General features: G+C 35.4%; 1 protein-coding gene across 1 annotated transcript in view; it reads right to left on the reverse strand.

Annotated features, from left to right (window-relative positions):
• The window catches only part of LOC140063603 (centromere protein I-like), a 42,135-nt gene extending 25,422 nt beyond the window's left edge, over positions 1-16,713 (reverse strand). Inside the window, exons 1-6 of the mRNA XM_072110017.1 lie at positions 16,288-16,713; positions 13,068-13,205; positions 12,410-12,528; positions 11,582-11,689; positions 9,753-9,848; positions 5,838-6,050 (exon numbers count right to left, since the gene is read on the reverse strand). Coding sequence (XP_071966118.1) covers positions 5,838-6,050; positions 9,753-9,848; positions 11,582-11,689; positions 12,410-12,528; positions 13,068-13,205; positions 16,288-16,447 — 834 coding nt within the window. The 5' untranslated portion in view covers positions 16,448-16,713. The remainder of the gene's footprint in view (positions 1-5,837; positions 6,051-9,752; positions 9,849-11,581; positions 11,690-12,409; positions 12,529-13,067; positions 13,206-16,287) is intronic.
• Between the last annotated feature and the right edge of the window lie 276 nt (positions 16,714-16,989).

A 16,989-nucleotide genomic window follows, 5' to 3' on the forward strand; every position in this document is an offset into this window, starting at 1 on the left:
AAATATTTGGCGTAGCACCCGAGTCTATCGTGAAGTGTAATGTTGAAGAAGTCTTCAAGGAACTTGAATTTGGTACGATGATCTGCCAAGACACGAACATCTTCATTCCGAGCTTCAGTGATGGAAGCGACTGTGTAAAATTAGCGGATCCAGATGTGTTCCCGAATGTGCGTGCGCTTCTTCTAATCGCGTAGGCCTATGCCCGTAACGTCTGCTGAAGCTGAGCGGAGTTTTTCGACTTTGTGGAGAACGAAAACCTGTTTGCGAAATCACATGTCTTATGAGCAGCTTTCGGGATTGTGCCTCATGAACATACACTTTAACATGAACATTAATACAGAGAATGTCATTCGCGAATTCTGTCTCCAAGCCAAGAAGAATGTTCCAAACTTATGATGCATCACGCGATGTCTAGAGCGCCGTTATAGTAACTAACGTAAAATGTATGATAATAATTTAGAAGTTAGTTATTACAATTATGTATAAGCTATCACCTATACTATACATTCGAACAAAAAAGTTATATTTTTAAACAAAATATTGTATGTACTGGGTATGATAAGCGTCTCACATACACACACGGAGCCAAGATAGCTTCTTGGACTTGCACAGTGTATGAACTCTAACCTTACGGTTCTCATTTAATAATATCACTCCATGTTCAAATAATTCCTCCTCTGAGTTTACAGCCTCTCTACACAAATCAACAAACAAGCAAGAAAAAAAGTGTTTGTCTGTGGCAGCCTGGAATATAAAAATGTTCTGTAATGAAAATGAGAGTTGTTTTTTGTTTTCTTTGTTTCAGTTTATTAGTGTTAACATTGTCATATTTGTGTGTGCGTAAACCGATTCAAATGATCTAGATTGCGCTAGACCGCCAAAGCTTCCAGGGGCCTTCGCCCCCTGGACCCCAACCGGGGGCCCTTGGCGGCCCCCTGGCCCCCAGCCCATGGTTGCTCGCTTCGCTACCAAAATACTCACATATTTGGTTGACCCTCCTTTAATTCTTTGCTGGCTGCGTCCCTGTAATGTATCAGATATATTTAGATTGTTTGAATCACCAGATATGATGAGGTCTGCAAATAAAGCTAAGTTTAGCTGATAGTTTGTGGTCAACAGCAATCGAGGTTGCTCCAGAACCTCCTGATCAAATTCAGTACGTCTTAGATGGAGGAGCACTACTTCATAAAATTCCATGGACAAGAGGGGCTTCATGGGGTGACATATGAGAGTATACACTAAATATGTTTCTCACAAATATGGAAAACCCATTGTTGTTTTTGATGGGTACGATAACTCACTAAGTACAAAAGACTGTACACATACAAGGAGAAGTGGTGGTGGTGGTGTAGCTGTACACTTTGACCAATCTATGACCTTACAAACCAAAAGAGAAGAATTTCTGTCAAACGTTCAAAACAAACAAAGATTCATTAAGATTTTGGAAAATAGTCTTGAAAAAGAAGGTTGTACTGTTCACCACGCAGAAGCTGACGCTGACTATCTTGTGTCGAAGATGGCTCTGTTCTGTGCAGAACAAATAGGCACGGTTGTCATCGCAGATGATACAGATATCCTGGTCCTCCTTATCCACCATGGTGGTCACACCAAACATAATGTATGGTTCAAGCCAAACCAAAGGAAAGAAACTAAAAAGGTGCAACGATGTTGGAACATTGCAGCAACAAGACTTGACCTTGGCAGCGATGTTTGTAAATATATCCTATTTTGTCACGCGTTCCTTGGATGTGACACGACATCGCGATTTTTTGGTATTGGGAAAATCAAAGCAGTAACTAAAGTAAGAAGTGACTGTTTCTTTTCTGAACAAGCGAAAGTGTTTATGACTTTTAAAGCAAACAGACAGGAGGTAATTGCAGCGGGTAATAACGCCATTTTGTCTTTGTATGGTAGCAGTGATAATGAAAACCTAGATGAATTGAGGTTTCGTAAATTTCATGAAAAGACTAGATGCAGTACTAAAGCAGTTCATCCACGTTCTTTACCCCCAACGGCATCAGCGGCAAAGTATCATAGTCTAAGGGTGTACCAACAAGTTCAAGTTTGGCTTGGAAATGAAGAAAATGTACCTCCAGATAAATATGGATGGAAGATCAGCCAAGGCAGGATGATACCATATTTGACGGACAACCCCCCAGCACCACAATCGGTCCTACAAATCATAAAATGCAAATGCAAAACAGGCTGCTATAATATGAAATGCAGCTGTAGGAACAATGGATTAGATTGCTCCATGGCATGTAGTGAGTGTCGAGGTGTATGCGCAAACATTTCACTAGATGATAATGAAGATACCGATTCTGAAGATTCAACAATGGGTTTGTAAAATCAGACGATTGGTAAATATTCTCAACCAGGCCTATTTGGATATTTTTCTGTTTTGTGTGTTTTTAGAGTAAATATAAACAGAATAATGAATAGTTAAATGCTATCTTGGGTGCTGATCTATGAAGAAATATAACACCAATATATTGCCCCAATTACTAAACGTTTTCTGGATAGATATCTAAGGTCAAAATAATTACTTTCGCATTGACTATATACACAGACATTTTTTATTAGAGTGGATATCCTTCTGAGTTGTTTGACACAAAAAATGCTCATCTAAACCAATAGTTCACAAAGATACAAATATATAAATATAATAGTTGAAAGCTTCCGGTCATTTTCTGTAAAAATAGTTTCATTAGAGTAAATAAATATGGTTCTTCTGAATTGTTTAACACAAAAGTTAATACAAAAAATATATTTAGTGAGATATGAAATAAAGAATATGTTAACGGTCAAAACGATGACTTCCGGTCATAACACACAACACTTTTTCATTAGAGTGAATATAAACATAGACCTTTTGAATATTTTGACACAAAAAATGCTCATCTACGCCCATTGGTTACAAAGATATGAATATACCAATATAATAGGTCAAAGGTCAAAAGAGTAGTTTCCGGTCATTTTTTTGTAAAAAGTTTTATTAGAGTGAATATAAATAAGGGTCTTCTGAATTGATTACCACAAAAATTACGAAGTTACGCCTATTGGTCACCGAGATACAAAAAATTTAATTAGTGAAATAATATAAAATAATGAATATATGTCAAAGGTCAAAATGATGTCGTCTGGTCATAATACACAAAACGTTTTCATTAGAGTGAATATAAACATAGACCTTCTGGGTATTTTGACACCAAAAACGCTTGTTTACGCCCAGTGGTTACCGAGATATGAATATGCCAAAATAATAGGTTAAAGGTCAAAAACATGGATTCCGGTCATTTTTTATAAAAACTTTCATTAGAGTGAATATAAATATGGGTCTTCTGAATTGTTTGACACCAAAATTACCAAGTTCGGCCAAGCGGTTACTGAGATATACAAATATAGAATTTGACCCTCATGACCTCTTGACCCCTTAAAAAAGTATGTTCCACTGAACCGATTTTGGTAGATTTTGGAAATGTTTCTTCCAGGAACATATAGAATCAAATAAAAAAGGTTCGGAAACTATTGCAATTTGTTTTGGGTCTATCGGTAGATTGACTGGACTAAACAGTGTTTAGTCTTGGCAGCCGGTCAACCGTATCGAATCGTGCCATTGAAGTTTTAATTAATTGCATCTATTTTTTTGAACAGAATGATTTTCATAAAACACAGTTTGGCTCAGTGAGTAAAACAATGTGGCCATTGATATCAATACTTAGTATGTTCGAGTTCAAATCCGCGATATGTGTACATAATAAGTATCATCGCTTAAAGCTAAAATTCAAAACTAGACCACAATGAAATTACAAAACTAGCAAAAAAGAAACCAAACTTCACACAAAAAAATTGCAGTATAACTAGATTTAATTCGTCATTATGACGAATAGGTAATATGCATTGATTTAAATAAAGATAATTTATTTTTTAAAAGATATATTGATTATTACTAACGAATTCAACAATTTTTTTGTTGAAATTGCCTCTAGAATTTCACAATCAATTAACCCATTTCTTAGTTTACAAGAAAGATGATCCACATGTGATTAACAACTACAGACCCATAAGTCCCATAGCACTTCTTCCCATCTTTTCAAATATTCTTAAAAAGTTAATTTATAGTCGTCTATCTTCCTTCTTTACAAAAAATAATATTTTGCATGATAACCAATATGGTTTTTGTTCAGCACATTCGACCGATCTTGCTGTTCTACACATGTATGATAAATTAACAACCTCTCTTGCACATGGCAATCATACTATTGGTATATTTCTTGATTTGTCGAAGGCCTTTGACACTATTGATCATGATGTATTATTATCAAAATTATACCACCATTGAACTGGCAAACACAAATTGCAATTACTAATAAAACAGTGTCTAAAAATGTTGGTGTTTTTAAGTAAATTAAAATATGTTCTTCAATACAATATTTTATTTTTGCTTTACAACACTCTCATTTTACCATACTTATCCTAGTGTAATATTGCTTGGGCCTCAATTTCTAACAACATTTTGCAGACTAATCCTTGGAATAGTCCATCAACATCCAAAATTCACTTTTTTTTTAAGCTTCAAAAGAAGGCTCTAAGGATTTGCACTGGAGCACCCCCAAGATTATTCAGCTAAACACTTTAAACATATTCTGCAAACTCTTTGTATTTATGTTTTGTGTTATTAATAACCAACTCTCTTCTCATTTTAACTCGTTGTTTACAATGTTCAGCCAGCCTCATTCTTATAAGACCAGGTCATCTACCCGGAAACATTTTATTTATGAAAAGTACACTACAGCCCTAAGGAAAAATTCTTTCATTTTAACAGACCATTTTTATGGAATAATTTAACTTTAAACATTAAATTATCACCGACCTTACTTTCGTTTAAAAAAAAATACAAACAATACTTAATCCATCAATATTCTTTAGATGGTTAATAAGTTTGCATATCTCACTAGATAGCAATTGTACGTTACCATGTACAATGTGATGTATTTCGGAATACTCAGCCTTAAAGCCCTTTTTGGCTTATTTGAGTTTCCACACATAAAACGTTATTTTTCTTTGTCTTGTCTTTGTCATATCTTTTACTTATTTTTGGTGGAACAATAAAATGAATGAATAAATGAATGAATTATTCCTTCTTAATTCTATAACTTACCAATTCATATTTTCACATTAAAATGTTTTAATCTGCCAACTGATTGACAGACTTCGACGTGCATGTCCCTATCATGCACGTTGTCACTTTCTGATGCGCACCTTAAATTAATATTCACACAGCACAAAGCACCATATCCAGTATTGTTTCATTTTGTAGCTTACAGTATTTCAAAGTAAAGGAATACTTCGTGTATAACAAAATCAATGGCCGTAAATAGTTCAAATTTTATTCTTGACAATTTGTTGTGCACTTTTATAATATACTTAATCATGCCATGAGAATTATAATTATGGCAGACAAGACGGGTTACTGCTAGACCACAATTACAAAAGTGCAAATAGGTAACAAATCTCCCACACAAAAAAAATTGCAAAATATCAAAACCATTGAAATAAAAAGAAAATGTAAATGAATAAAAATGAACACACACAAACAAAACGATTCCAAATGGTTTGATATATTGTTGAATATGAAAACAACTTAGCAATTCACGTTTCCGCAGCAATGTGTTTTCATTCGATTTATGTCCACTTCTTAAATTTTATCTATATGTATCAAATAATTAATACACCACAAAAAACACCCGTTTTATACTTTCGTTATATATTGGTGTTTGCGTGCATCATCTATAATTTTTCTTTAGCGACTTTTATTTTCAACAATTCTAACTTACCTGTGCTAAGTTTGTGCATGTTGCATTCACATCAAATGCTGGTGATGCACTCTGACATATACGATCTTTAGCATTCTTCATGTCCCCTTCCCAAACCCTAGCACCAGTTTTCTTGAAATAAATACGTTGACTGGATGGTATCATGACAGATAGCCAACTAGGACGATATAGCTTGTACACAGACAGTAACCCAGAGATGTGTGGATGAGCACCCTTTAAGAAAAAATAGTACAAAACCAAAATCAACACTAGCTTTTTTACAAAATTCATATACCCTCATTTGGTTAACATTTGCCAAGTACATGCAATGCAATCTAAATTCTCAATCAAGTAAATTTCTGCAGGTAAGTATCCTTAAATTATGTATTCCAACCGTTTCATTTGGCAAGGAAATGAGAGTCAACTATCATATGCAAAATTAAATTGCACACTAGGTACAGTACTGTAAAAAAGAAAGAAAGCGCGCTAGCAAACGGACGTGTACAAATATCCTCCACGAAAAATTTATTAAAAAAACAGGAAATCTAAAGAATTACAAGAGGAATTTTATATCAGAAGAAAGAAGAAAACACAAAGAAACCAAAACAAAAAGCGGAAATATAAAAAGGGGACATTTAGGCATCAAAATAGTAAGTTTAAAGGAGAATAATTTTGAAAAATTCTAAACTACGTAGTGAACTTTTTTTAAATTACATATTCTGGAAGTAGATGAGTTATTTCTATCGAATCATGCATTAATAAATATGGCTAACCAAACATTATGACGTCATCGTATGGCCACTCGAATATAAAATATAGGATTTTTTTCTCTTTCGTCATAGCTCGTCACATTTAATAAAGCGCATCTCCACTTATCCGTATTCCATTTCCCTCAATTTTTTTATATTGTCTAGGTCAATCAATTATCTTTCGCATGATTCACCATTTTTTGAAATTTTTATGACGTCATCATGTGCAAAAGCGTCAGTAACTTTGGTCACTTATTTTCACCTATTCTGCACTGTATGTAGTACCTATACAGTATATAGCGTATACCGTATATACTTTACGTGACGCAAAATAGAGAGCGCGCTAAATTTTTTTTCAATGGCGTAATCGTTTTTCTGCGCGCAATATTCTGACGTGTGGCGTGCGCGTGGCTTTTGCGATGCGGATAACCTAACTCGTCCGTAGTGACGAGTTCAAATCTAGTTTTAATAAATTTTTTATATATATATTTTTACTATGACATGTATTTTTACACGCAATTTGGCTCTTAGTCTTAGCCACGAGTTGTAATTTTGGTAGATTTTTGATGTTTGAAATAAAAGTGAATAATAATAATGTATACAGACTAAATAAGACTTGATTTAATAGATATTATACATGTCACATTAAATAGAATTATGATAATATATTTTGCAATTGTAAAACATTTTATACAACATCTTCGCCTATCCTTCGTGAAAATACTACCGGTGGTCCAGGCTTAGATTAGTGTAACTGTCACTTATGGCGGCGCCCTACCACATGGATAATATTACTGTTACGGTGAAAATCGCGGATTACTCATTCTTATTCTTTGATTACACCAACATCGACATTCACAATATATGTAAGACATGTGATTTATCTACATTAATCAAAACCCAGCAATGAAATTATGCTGTACATCTGATTAGATCCGATAATGATCGGATGACGAAAAAGCTATTCTTCCAAGATGACAAATGCTCGAAGCGTGCTTATTTTGAATCGGCACTTACTTATTAATGCCATCTAGAACACTCTGTCAGAGTATATATTATATGTAGGCCAAGGTTCATCCTATAATACAGCAGTGTTCTCCCCAGGATTCACATCAAGCGTCACGCTTCGGCGCCACCCCCTCCCCAGGGGGGGGGGGGGCATTCCGACATTAAGTACTTGAGTCACAGCCCCACCATGGTTGGGGCTGTGGCGAAGCGATTTTTGGTAATTTATACCCTAGATGGCCGGAAATGGTACTCTCGCACAACATTTATGTTGAATGACACCTCTGGTTTGGCCGAAAATAACACTTATAGCGCGCTAGCAAACAACAAAACGATCGTAGGCAACTTTTTCCGCCGGTAAACATACGCAAAGAAACATTTTTTGCGTTCATTACGAACGTCAGGGGGAAGCCCCAATGAAAAAAATAGGCCTAATCTAAGCCTACTCATCAGTAGGACAACTCTAGTTGGCCGGAAACGAAACTTTATAGCGCACTAGCAAACAGTAAAACCATCGTAGCATACTTTTTCCGCCAGTAAACATACGCGATAAAAAAATGTTTTTGCGTTCAATACGAACGTCAAGGGGAATTCCCCGATGAAATAAAACTAGGCCTACTCATGAGTAGGACAACTCTGTAGTTGGCCGGAAAGACACTTCATAGCGCGCTAGCAAACCGCACAATCGTAGCCTACTTTTTCCGCCGGTAAACATACGCGATAAGAAACATTTTTTGCGTTCATTACGAACGTCAAGGGGAATTCCCCGATGAAATAAAAAATGCCTACTCATCAGTAGGACAACTCTGTAGCTGGCCGGAAAGGACACTTCATAGCGCGCTAGCAAACAGCCCGATCGTAGCCTACTTTTCCGCGATGGTAAACATACGCGATAAATGAAAAAAAAAATATGCCTACTCATCAGTAGGCAACTGTATTAGCCGGAAACGACACCTCATAGCGTGTTAGCAAACATTTGTCGTATTCGATTGGGAACTTTTGTTGTCAACGTAAAGATTCGTTGAGTACTTTTTGTATTCGAATTGTAAATTTGTGCTAACAGAAAGTCATTCGAATAGAAAACGTTGACAACGAAAGCTTTTTCGTTAAGAACAATCTCAACGCTCAAAATACTCCGTTAAAGAAGTACTCAACGGAAAAACTGTACTCAACAGTGAAAGTCTAAATCGAATACGACAATTAAAACGATCGTAGCCTACTTTTTTTTCCGCCGGCGGGTAAACATATGCGATAAAAAAACATTTTTTTGCATTCAAATACAAACATCGGGGGCAAGTCCCGATGAAATAAAACTAGGCCTACTCATTAGTAAGACACCTCTAGTTGTCCGGAAATAAGACTTTAGCGCACTAGCAAATAGGAAAACGATCGTAGCCTTCTTGAATGTATTATACGATCAAAGCAGCTAGCATTGAATTGCGCCTAGAAATCATTTGATGACGTGCGTATGTTACCGACGAAAGAGTAAATCCCACCAATAGAGTCGATTAATTCAGTGTGATATTGAAAATAATAATATCATTGATATTTATTTTTAATACACATAACATTTTTACAAGAAAAACAATACAATCAATCATTTACTTTATTTACAATATACAAGATACCACATTTTAGACAACAGCCAATACTAGAGATCGAAAGAGAGACATGGCAGTAACAAAACACGTGTTTACATCTCTCGGCTGCGGCCGGTGAAAGCAAGTCTCAGTTGTTTAACACTTTGTTACGCAGTCTTTTGTTTTTCGTCTAGTGGTCATGTCACGTGTCTCGTATGCATTAGGCTCTTTATGCATGCCGTGCCTCAGCTCTAGAGGAAGTACCGTACCTGCCTGTTAATCTATTTTTAGATTGTTGTGGTTGATATTTTTAAGCGTCACGGATAAGGTTTTAAGCGTCACGGCCGACCGTAAAGCGTCACGGTAGAGAACCCAAGCGTCACGGTACCGTGACGCTTCAAAGGCCTGGGGAGAACACTGTACAGCCAATCTGAACCAAGACAAAATCCACTGGAATTAAGGTATATTTAATAGGCCTACAAAAATGCGCTGCGCTGGTTTTTATGTTGTGTTTTATGTTGTTGTTTGATCTGTGTGCAGTTTAATGCAACAACAAACTGTTTTTTTAAAGGTCAATAGAAACAAATTTTTATTTTACTTACGACACGTTTCTGCAAGTTAAGGAGCTTCTTCACCCTGAAGGACATAACATCTTCTTTGCATGTTAATAGGTAGAGCAAATGACATATATGGGGGCACTGTATATAAAAAAAACCACATCATTATCATTTTTGGACTTAGCATTAAAACAATTTTAACATATAAATGTAAATAGATTCAGTTGCAACATGGATTATTTAGTTTCTCTAAGAATTGTATTTTTCTAAAAAGAAACTAACTTTTATACAATGTCAATCCACTATAACTTAGAATTTCAAAATTTAAGAACTATTTGATTGACTGATTATTTTTTTGACAATATTATCATCATTTAGGTATATTTATTCATAAAAAAGACATCAAAATACAACGGCAGCCAAAAGGCTGAAAAGTAGTATTTTACAAAATTTGATAAAAATATATAAATACATTATGTATAAAAGGTAAAACTAGTTTAAAAAAAAAAAAAAAAAAATAATAATAATTTACCACATTAAAATTGGTCCACCTGTAAGTTAAAATAGTGCCAGCCTATTCAATATTCATCATTAATGAGTCGGACTAAAAAAGGGACTGGTGAAGATCTAAATCTTTCTGTACGACCAAACAAGATTTTGAGTAGAGGCTTACTCGCAGACCTCAGGGTTCTGCTAATGTCACGAACAGGGGGAAGAATGCTTCTAAATGTATCGGACTTTATTATTCCTTTACCAAATTTCAGTAAGAGTTGGACTCTTCTGTTAAATAGCGATGGAAGGTCTGACAATTTAAGAGCAGACTCGTAGGATACATAGTTCATGCCATAAATGATTCGTAGAGCTCTTTTTTTAACTCTTTCTATTGACTTAGTTTGGTCTTTCGTAATTGAACTGTGCCACACAGGGCATGCATATTCAACTAAAGGACGTATATAGCATATTATTTGTTTGGACCAACTTAACCAATTCACCACGATAAGCGCTTAAAGCGCTCAAAAGGTCTCGGGGCGGCTCCCGATAGGCCTAGGCCCCATATGGTCATCGTCGGATGAGTCAGTCTACTAATTTCTTCATAATTTCGAAACCGGTCATTCATAATGGTCAAGTTTGGTCTTATTTTGAAGAGAAGAAATAGGTTCTGATGAAGAGATGAGTTTTATTATGAAATATTTATTAATTTTTGTGCATTTGGTAGTCAAAGATAAATTACAAATTTTTTATAATTTTCCTAAAATATTTATAAAATTTGCATAATCCATACTCCGCCAAAATAAGTTGTAACACAAATTTGATAACATATTTGGAAATAAAATGTCCTTTGCATTATTTTTGCTTTTTAATTTTTTTAATGTCTGTGTTTAGAAAAAAAGTTAGGGTTAATCATATGACATATGCTTTTTGGGTCCCAGGGGAGCAAAATAAACTTAGGGGTCAATGGGTTAAGAAAGAGTACAAGCAAGCCAAAATAAATTTGATGATGAATAAACCAATAAATGCACTGATTAGTTTTAAATAACATAGTATAAAACTGACTACAAAGCCAAGCCATGATTAAACGTTGCTATCTTTATTTGATCATCACAATTTCAGCTCTTTTGATGCTCTCATCATTGAATTGTGGATTGACTGGATCAAAAGAGCTAACATTGTTTATCTGATTTTTACTTGTGTGTCTGCCGCCTTTTGTTTATCTCATTTGCATACTTATGAATAGACTGTAGTTATTGTCTACCTTTAGAATTATTGTTCATTCCTGGTGATGATCAAATAAAGATCGAAACGTTGAATCCTGGCTTGCCTCTTGTTATTTGTAGTCAGTTTTATACTATGATGAATAAAAATTAAATGCTTACCAGCAGATCACTTTCAATTAAATTAAAGATGACTCCATAGAGAGAATGTATCTTGTCTTTACCATCTACTACATCAAATACAAGAACCATCCATCGTGATAGTAACACCTGTTAAAATAATTTTTCACTACCATATTTAAATCAAGCTGTGTCAGAGAAAAGGTAAGTAAGTTCTTTGATCAAATTTCTGGAGCATAGTTACCAACCGCCTCAAAAAATCATGCATGATCACACTTTGTCTTGCATTTAGCACAAGTCCATGTGTGACCATTTGAAAATGCATTCAAATTAATTGGTTTATTAAAAGTATAAAACAGTTAAAGAGTGTTGTCCCCCAAAAACATGAAAAAATGAAAATTAATAAAATCATACTTTAAATAGGACATTTTGTAGTTTTAACAAAAGTTAATCACTTCTTTAGAAAAAAATCATGTTTTAACTTATAAAATGACAAAATACACCCAATGACTGGCAGCAAAGTTTGCTTTAAATTATAGTTTTTTCATGTAAATAATTTTTTTTCTGATCCAATTTTGGGTCAAAGTGAATAACTATTATGTGACATTAAAATGGCATATTCAACAACAAAAATTGTAAAAAATCATTATCTTGGTCCAGCTGGGTGGTTGAACCATCATAACTTGGTCCTGGGAACCTGATTTTAGGATACGAAATAAACAGTTGCACTGACCCTACAGGAGTACTAGATGACGCCAACCAAATAGTCATTTCAAATCTTGGTTGGTCGGTAATTATGCTGCTTAATATTTTTTAATTGTCATAAATAAAATAAACCTGAATTTAAGGGACCAACTTTTATAGGTTTACCTGGATCTCAGCAGATGGTCTGTTGGTGCATATCCATGATATACAGTTAAGTATAACTTGTTCAGATAACTTCTCATTTGGTAAAAGAGACTTTATAAGTTTAGAATTCACAGCATCAGCTGAAATGGTATAATAATAATATTATTTTCTGTACAGCACAATAACTGATTTTTCAGTTGTACTGTAAATGATAAACAAATTTAACTGACTCTAATAGGCATACTAATAATCCTAAACATTAAATAAGGAAAAACAGCTTGAAATCATTGGTTGTAAAGATATATTTTTTTTAAAAAGCATCACAGATTATTTTAACAGCATTTAGTAGCAAAGGACCTTGGGATTGATAAGCAGCAGCCACCAAGCCACTACTTTAAAACATAACAAATAAAGCAGCTCCCTAACTTGGTGGTTAAGATGTTTCAGCTACCAATCTCTGAGTCCTTCGTTCAAATTCTGTTTGATGTCAGGGATTTTTTCTTGTGACACAATGTTAATAACTCCACTCAAAGATTTGTTAAGGTGTTTTTCTACTACGAGCAAGGTCTATGTTTGTCTTGTGAATGGATTGTCACATGTATATCGGAACATTAATCATCTAAATCGTCTAAATAAACTGCTGCTATTTTGTATGTTTTGTAATTATCAGAAGACTCACAAAATCTGGCACTACAAGCAACATCCAGAATTGAGGTGATGTCATCATTTGACAATCCATCTGCCTTTGCGGTTTTTTGTATGTTTTCCAAAGCCATTTGTAATTTCTGGTTGCCATGTACCTTTGTCTCGGAGTACTCTGTAAACAAATAATTACCAAAACTTTCAATTATATTTTTTAATCCATCTGCGTAACACTAATGCACTTGTCAATTGTGCATCATTTGTCCGTTGTGCGTCATACCTATGTTTACCCTGGCGCACCCAGTCTGCATCAAAAAAGTGCACCTATTTTTAAATTAGTGACGGACACTGATGCAACATTGTTCATTGAGGTGATTATTTGCACCTCTCCCCCCTCCCCGGGGTCATGTAGTGCATCATACAATTAAAAAGTTCATACACATAATACACAATGTAGGCTCTCTGTCTGATGTGTTTAAAACTGAATCAAAATTATAATATAAAAACACTATTAACATGTAACAAAGGATGTTGCGAGGTGTTTTCTCAATACGCTACTGGGTATGATCCGACTAGCGTTCATGTTCCCAACTAATCATCCATTTATAGAAATACTGACAAAGAAGTCATTTTGTGGAGACTACAGAATCCTGAATGGACCCGAGACTATCTTTGAATTTTTAAATGATCGAAAGTTTGGTATTGTTTGTTAGGATAGGAATGTACAATGTATGATGCATGTACAGGTATATGTTTATTAACAATTGTTGACGTTTTTTAAACTTTGTATTTAAATTACGATGAGAAAACAGTTATTTGATCATTAGATACGTTCATAAAATTAAATTTGTTAGTATAAACTTTATGTATGTGTATATGCTTAATTGACATCATTCTACATAGGCCTATTTATATTATTACTAACTACAGTAGGCTCTGTTTTATTAACTACTACTTTTATTAACTATCTAGCCTCTTTAGGCTATAGTAGGCCTGGGCCTAATTAATAATAATTCAACATTGAATTACTGTATATTTCAATTTCTATTTTATCATGCCTATATACTGTAGTATATGGTGTTTGTAATAATAGGCCTATCTTGTTCTATGATCGGGTCCACGAAAATGAATGGATTTATAATTGTTCACCGTAAAATAAATTTAAGGTGTTCTTTCCACGACTTTGTGATACAAATCATAAATGTAATAAACTATGTAAAAGAATTATAAAATATTTGAATAGTTTTATTAACATTAAAATTATAAATTTTTTTGTATGCATGTTTTTTAACGTACATGCATATGGTGTTTGTTGTGCCGATAAAACTAACTACAAATGACATTAGCGTTGCCAGCGATAAAATTTAAATTATGCCGTAGCCTGTCTCAAATAATGCCAGATTGGGAAAAATAATGCCAAATCCCCAAAATGTGGCCCTGATTAGCGCCACCAACGGTCGCATGTCTAAAAAACGTCTGTAAAACCCCAACTGACACAAAATAGGGCCTAAAATTGTATCCCCTGTCGTTTTGTGTGTATGAATAACTAATATAATTTCCAATATCTGGGGTGCGAAAATGGTAACTGCAAATGTCATCAGCCCCTACCCTGCAACCACCCCCCCCCCCCCCGCCAAATTAAAAACCTGCTGCAGTCACGAACATTCTGATTTTTTGGCTGAAATATGTTCGGAAATAGCATAAAAATCCATTAATGTCTTCTAGACAGACAATTTTGAAAAATAGAGCTGCTCGATTTCAAATATGAAATAAAAATATATTTATTAGTGCCTCCAGGATATTAGCAAACCATGGTCCGACAATGGCACTCATAATTTAAGATAGGAAATAAAACTATAAATTAGTGTCTCCAGGACCTCAGCCCCAACCATAGCCCCACCATGGTTGGGGCTGAGGTAAAAAAAAAAATGGGGAAAATAGAGCTGCTCGATGGCCGGAAATGGCACTTAATTTCAAATAAAAATGTGTAAGAGTATCTAGGACCTCGGCCCATTCTGGTCACTGGGACTGAGGTAAGAACATAGAGCTACGATGCCCAGAATTGGAACATAATTTGAAATATGGAAAAAAGTTCTCTAGGAGAAAAAAGGTTTAAAATTAGAGCTGCTAAGTTACCGGAAACTGCCCTTTATCTTGCCTTATACTTATGAACTGACCAAACCAAACCCCTTTCATAATGTTTTAGTTCAATTGTCTCTACATCATTTGTGGGGATCCAATCAATACCTGCATGATCTCTGAAATAGAGCAACATAATTGGTCAATCGCGGCTAGTCTCGGTTTCGTTGTGCTGCCTATCGCACACACGGTAGATTCTGAGCAGAAGCCTGCCAGCCTATCAGAAGAGTCGATCGAGTCCGAAACGAAAGGATGGGGGAACTATTGTACGGAAAAAACTTGACAGACCTGTTTTGTACGATATGATATTGCGCAAGGTGATATGCACGCAATTGCAAGATTAAACAAAATATTATTCTTGTTCTGTGGTATATTATTTTTTTGGTTGTTCAAAAAACACAAAATTATGCCAGATTATGCTAAAAACGGCTAAATAATGCCGCGGCATTATGCCAGATGCCGTGGGCCTCCAAATAATGCCAAAAAAGCACAATAATGTCAGAAATGGCAACTATGAATGACAAGTTCAAATCTAGTTATTCTTGCTTGTTGTACTAAACCATATTATAAAAGGCCTGTTTCTGCTTGACGCCGACGGTATATTTTTGGTAGCAAAACGAATATAAGAATAAAAGCACATCAATCAAGCCCACCACTGCTGCTACACAGAGGATACACAGTCAGTGAGTCCCACGTACGATCAATAATTTGGTTACTGTAACAACACAATATTTCATTTCATCCACTTGGTATGCTGAGAACTCAATTTCAAACTATAAATGGAACGGATTTACAAATGATGCACATTGTTAAAGACTATCGGACTAAACATATAAGACGTTTTGGCCCGTCTGTGTGTTGTCCTGATCGTCTTAAAAACTTGTTGGGCCAGATCGTCTCACACTTTTTTTTGGGCTCGATAGTCTTACCGATCATCCATGTGGTCCCGATCGGATTCGTAGGCCTAGCTAGGCCTACATCACATATGAATGAAAAACAAAACATATATATAGGCCTAGCTAGGCCTATAGCCTATCCTCCTAGCTAGGCCTAGTCCTACTACAGTACTAAAGGCCAGGCTAGGCCTAGCCTAGCTAGGCTAGTTTAGTTAGGCTTACTATCGTTAAAAAAATGTATCGCCCGAGAAAGGTCCATCAAGGAGTCGGTTCCGGTTCCACTAAGCCTAGGCCTAGCTCTTTTATTACCAGCTCCACTGTTTAGTGCGGTTTCAGCCAGTACCACTGCATCGCTTCTCAAAGACGGATATTTTGATGACATGATAATACCCTGGCTGGCTGGCCCTTTCCTTTTTTGTTGGTGGCCAGAGCAGCTAGCCTAGGGCCTAGCTAGGCAAATTTATTCAAGTATTCAGTCAACAAGGTCTACGCTCTAGGATAGGGTAGGCTAGGCCTAACCAGTATTTTAAATTCCAATCAAGGAATATATATAAACCCACTGCTGACACTGAGACACGTACACCAGGTACGCCGCCAAAATTTCGAATTGGTTAGTTTTGATTGGTTTTGATGGCGGTCTAGTATATAGTTCTGTTGAATTGGTATACATCATTAAAATAAAAGAGAGGATAGAGAGGGCGCTATTCAAGATTTACGCCTTTTAATGTATTACAACAAGCTGTTACTATTCCAATGTAGAGTATAGTCAAAGATAGTGTAGTACACTACTACACTATCTTTGGTATAGTCCACCATGGAGTTGAGTCCTTTGTTTTTAAAATGTAGGCCTATAACGTTCAAAAGGCCCAGCAGCTTATTTTTTCACGCTGGTGCTCTAGCCCGCTACGTCCCCATTAGGACTAC

This window comes from Antedon mediterranea, chromosome 1 (assembly GCF_964355755.1).
Source record: "Antedon mediterranea chromosome 1, ecAntMedi1.1, whole genome shotgun sequence".
NCBI lineage: Eukaryota > Metazoa > Echinodermata > Crinoidea > Comatulida > Antedonidae > Antedon > Antedon mediterranea.